Raw genomic sequence first — 4,605 nt, 5'->3', positions numbered from 1 at the left:
AGCACCTGCAGGCCAGCCCCGCCTAGCCCAGCCCCTTCCTCCCGGGACCTCTCTTTCCCCCACCAACACAACACCTGGGCACCTGGGAGGGGAGATGGGGCTGCCGGTGGTCAGGCCAACAGACTGAGGCGGCTGCCTTTCTCCATACCCAACCCTTGAGCAGTAACACCTCAAAGTACTCAGAATCCGCCCTCTGCTCACCCCTCCCCTCTCTGCCTCCACCCTGGTCCAGCCCCATCGTCATTATCCTGGACCAGTCTAGTCTCCTTCGCCCAGGTCCCTGCACTCTCGCCTTCTTCCTCCACAGTCTATCCTCCCCACCACAGCCAGAGGGCACCTGGGATCACCTGAATCAAGTCAGGTGTCCCTCCTCTTGTCAGATACCTTCCTCTTTGGGGGAAAAGCCCTCCATGCAACCCACAAGGCCCCATATGACCTGCCCTCAACTCCTCCACACCCCTCTTTCACTTGCCACACAGGCCTCCTGCTGTTCCTCCGACAAGCCAGGCCTTGTCCTACCCCAGGACCTTTGCACATGCTCCTCCCCCTGCTTTAGGCAATTTCATTAGCTAGTTCCCTCACCACCTGAAGGTATTTGCTCAGTGTCACCTTTTCATGAAGTCTTCCCAGACCACCTTATTTTGAATCGCAGCCTTTCATCCCACCCGATCATACCCTATCCCTACTTTAAGCCCTGATCATCATCAAATCTGATATTTTGTTATACTTATTTTATTTCTAAATATATATTTCTTCATTTCAGAGAGGAATAAAGAGGGAGAGAGAGAAATAGAAACATCAATGATGATCGGCTGCCTCCCGCACGCCCCACACTGGGGATCGAGCCCGAAACCCGAGGATGTGCCCCGACTGGGAATCCAACCGTGACCTCCGGTTTCCTAGGTTGACGCTCAACCACTGAGCCATGCCGGCTGAGCTATACTTATTTCTTTATTATCTATTTAGAAAATAGTCTTTTGTGTGCTGCTGGACCCCCTCCTGCCCCACCCCAGCACCTGGCACATATACATGCTCCATAAATATTTGTTGAAGGAGAATAAGCAAACAAATAAATGGTTGAAAGCTCTATTGACACCACCTCTGACATTTATCCCAAATCCATCCATGTATCCCCATGGTCACGATCCTTTCTCTCCTTACAGGCTTCATTAGTGTCGTTCGTTGACACGTTTAGCAAACATTCACTGTCTTCGTAGCCCTTACCACCTGAAATCATCTTGTCTATGCGGTCTCTCGCCCCACTAGGTTGTGAGTCGCCTCCCCTCCCCACTCAATTTCCCTAGACACTCCTTGCATTTTTAAAATTCTTGTAACCATTAGGGGGCGCTATGCTCCTTCCCTGGACATACCCTCTACCCTCTGAATCAAAATTAGGCGGGGGCTGGAAGGACGGGGTGTTAAGGAAAAGATACTCCCCCTCAGCCCCCCCTGAGCCTCTCTTCCACATGAGGGCGGGGAGGGCAGCCCAGCCTGGAAATGTCTAGCTTTGTGATCCTACAAACACCAAAAGTTTTCCTCCCCAAATCTCCTTCGCTCTCTATGCGTCAACTTCCTCATCTGTAATATGGGTTCGAGTTTGGAATCACGGTAGGCATCAGAGATGGTGGGGGTGCCAAGACCAAAGCGAGGAAGACAGGATGGCCTTCCAGGGCTCCGCGCTCCAATCGGCCACTCACAGCCGGCTCCGTTTCTGCATCTGGAAAATGGGAGCGATGAAAATAGCACCTACCCCATTCAGTGGCCTACCCTAGGCGACAATTAAACGCGCTGAGGCCGGTCAAGCAGTCAGTACAGTCCTGGCATACAGCCAGTGCGCGGTAATTGTTAGCTGCGACCACCGCCTTTTCGTCCCTCCCTCCGTCTCTCCTTCCGTCCTTTCCTTCCTCCCATCCTCTCCCCTCCGTAAACGTGGCTGGAGCGTTCTCTTATTCCCGATCCCCACACCTTTCTCATGTTTGTCTCCAGGCATCGTGATGGGAGATCCACCACCTCCTCCCCCCACCTGAATGTCCACACCGCCCCCCCCCCGGATGTCTCTTCAGAGTCTAGCTCCGTCGTGCTGTCAATGGGGGAGGCTGCCGTGCTTTCCCGCATCTCTCCACAAAACCCAACACTCAGCGGGGGTTCCACTCCCGGAAACCCAAGGGGGCGGTCTCGAGGAAGTACACCCTCCCACGTCACAGCGCCGCCACCCCACCCGAGAAAGAAGACTCATAGGGGCCGCCCCGCCCCTTCCCGGAACCCTGAGGAGCGAGAGCGACACCCTCTCCGCGTCCCGAGGGGCGAGGGGTCCTTAGGGCCAGCCAGCCTGAGGGTGACAGAAGCCGGATTCTCAGAAGAGGGACCCAGGGCGACCAAGAGGTGAGTGGGCGTGGCCACTCAGAGGGGGGCGGGGCGATGCTAAGGGACCGGCCCACTTAAGGAAGAGCTGAGTTTCCCAGCTGGTGTGGCTCTGAAGGAGGCACAGTATTATGCAAAGAGGGCGTGGTTAGTGCAAAGAAAGGTTCTGAGGGGGCGGGGCTTGAATGAGGGAGCGGGGCTAAAGCCCAGGAGACTCCAGTTGGAGGCGGGGTCCGAAAGGGGCGGGGTCTTAAGGGCCAGGGCCTGGTGATTGGGCTAGGTTCTCACCTGGCCCGGAGGAAAGGGCCCGGAACCGTAGAACTTCAGATTTGAGTCCGGCCCCAGCCTCTTGGGAGCTCCGTGGGTCCCGACCCTCGTGAGTGAAGGGCCCCGTGCGGATCTAGGACCAGGGATTATTCGGGTGAGGAGTCTTCTCTTTTCCAGGTGGGGTCACCTGCACGCAGAGAGGATCTGGGTGTCTGTCCAGGCGCGTCCGCGGACATAGAATGGGTCGCCGAATGCCTGATTGGATCGCTGTGCATCATGCGTGTCCGTGTACCTGGGTGTGCTCCTCTAAACGTGTTTTCTTTGCAACACGGAGATCCTCACTGCTTTCACTGTTGCCTGACATCCTTTTAAACCACAACCCAGATGTGCCCCTCCCTCTCTTAAAACCATTCCGTAGTTCCTATACCATCCCACTGAGCTGAAAATTTGAGGTCCACCAGTTCCTGCATTGTCTCACCCCAGCCGACCTCACTGGCTTAGCTCCACTTAGCTCCTTGCTCGTTGCATTCCAGCCACACTGGTCTCCTAAATAATATCAAATGTAAAAAGCGAGCTCCATCTTCCCTCTGCATTTGCTGTACCCCTGCACCTGAACGGCTGTTTCTCCAAATCTTTGCAGAGCTATCTCCTTCCCTTTCCTGAAGTCTCAGCTCCAATGTCACCTTCTGGGAGAGACCTTCCTGACTACACTATTTAAAGTAGCCTGCCCCCTCCAGCCATCTTACCGCCTCTCCCTGTTTTAGCATCTTCATTGATTGCTCTTGGAATTTATTCTTATTTTGTTGGGTGTCTTGTTCACCAGACGGTCAAGGGTGAAGGCAGGTCTCTATCATCACTGTATTTCCAGGTCTAGAACAGCACAAAGTAAGTGCTCAGCCAATTGGTGATTGTTCAATGTCAAGTTTGCTCATCTGTGTCCATGTGTGTCCATGTGCTGGTGGCTGCTCCCTGTGATGTGTACACATGTATATGGTCTATAGGCCATGAATACCCCCTCCCTCCTTTCCCATGTTTGCCCCTACCCCACCTCCTCTCCTGATTCTTCCCCTTTCATCTCTTCCCTGCCCAAATATCCAGAAATTATTGCAGAAGACACAGGGCCGGAGGATGACTTAGCCTATGGCTGACCTGTGCCCACCTTGAGCTTTCCCCAACTAACCAGAATTTTGTCAGTGACCTACCTCGATGCCCACTAAGGGGGACATGAGACAGAGGAACCTGGAGTTTGGGGACTCTTAAGACAGAAGCTGGGCCTGGGCCAGGAGACAAACAGGAAGTGCACAGGCATCCAAGAGACACACCTGGTGTTCAGGTATGCGTCGCCTAGAGCCAGCTCCTGGCCCTGCTCCCCACCCCTAAAGTCATCTAAGGCTGGTCTGTGAACTTCCTGCCCTTTTCAGGCCCTCAGCCAGGTTGACTCGTGATGTAAGAATCCTGGTGCTGTTTTTCTGCAGACCCTGACCAGGCCACGAAGACCCTGTGGGGTGGAGAGAGTGACCCCTTGCTTCAACCCTACCCAGGGCGGGTGTTCACCAGCAGATACTTCAGACAGGTCTGCATGATAATCAAGGGAGTCCCAAAGTGTTTGAGCCCTAAATTTGACCATAATAATAATAACAACAATAAGATGTACCTGCTCCAAAATTGCATTTGCTGACATTTCAATATCCTTAAATGTGGTGTTACATTGGAAAGCCATGCATAGGTTAGATTTTCTTACATCCTACGCATCCTTTTGTGTGCACAAGGATTGCTTAGAAGCTATGAACATTAGTAAATTAAATTACCTCTGGCCTGGAATGTTCTTTCACCCTGAGAACCACAGTGCTTGTTCCCTCAAAATCATTCCAGTTGTACTGACTGAGACCTTCCCAAGCCACCCGATGGAAAATCTGACCTCTACCACTAGGATCTTGGCTCTCTCTGACCCATCTGCACACTCATCTACTATACATA

At 53.2% G+C, this 4,605-nt stretch overlaps 2 protein-coding genes across 5 annotated transcripts in view; one reads left to right on the top strand and one right to left on the bottom strand.

Moving 5' to 3' along the window:
- Positions 1 to 238, bottom strand: part of VAV1 (vav guanine nucleotide exchange factor 1) — a 62,766-nt gene extending 62,528 nt beyond the window's left edge. Inside the window, exon 1 of the mRNA XM_006764329.2 lies at positions 149 to 238. Coding sequence (XP_006764392.1) covers positions 149 to 238 — 90 coding nt within the window. The remainder of the gene's footprint in view (positions 1 to 148) is intronic.
- A 3,201-nt stretch (positions 239 to 3,439) lies between these two features.
- SH2D3A (SH2 domain containing 3A) overlaps positions 3,440 to 4,605 on the top strand; it is an 11,654-nt gene continuing 10,488 nt past the window's right edge. Inside the window, exons 1-3 of one of the 4 annotated variants that reach the window (XM_015564344.1) lie at positions 3,440 to 3,513; positions 3,727 to 3,961; positions 4,104 to 4,201. The gene's annotated coding sequence lies outside the window, so the exon portion shown is untranslated. Of the gene's footprint in view, positions 3,962 to 4,103; positions 4,202 to 4,605 lie in introns of all 4 variants that reach the window. The other 3 variants (XM_015564346.1, XM_006764323.2, XM_015564345.1) reach the window with 3 other exon arrangements.

This window comes from Myotis davidii, unplaced genomic scaffold (genome assembly GCF_000327345.1).
Source record: "Myotis davidii unplaced genomic scaffold, ASM32734v1 scaffold921, whole genome shotgun sequence".
Classification (NCBI taxonomy): domain Eukaryota; kingdom Metazoa; phylum Chordata; class Mammalia; order Chiroptera; family Vespertilionidae; genus Myotis; species Myotis davidii.
The sequence above is the reverse complement of the archived record's forward strand: the minus strand, read 5'-3'. Positions and strand labels throughout refer to the sequence as shown.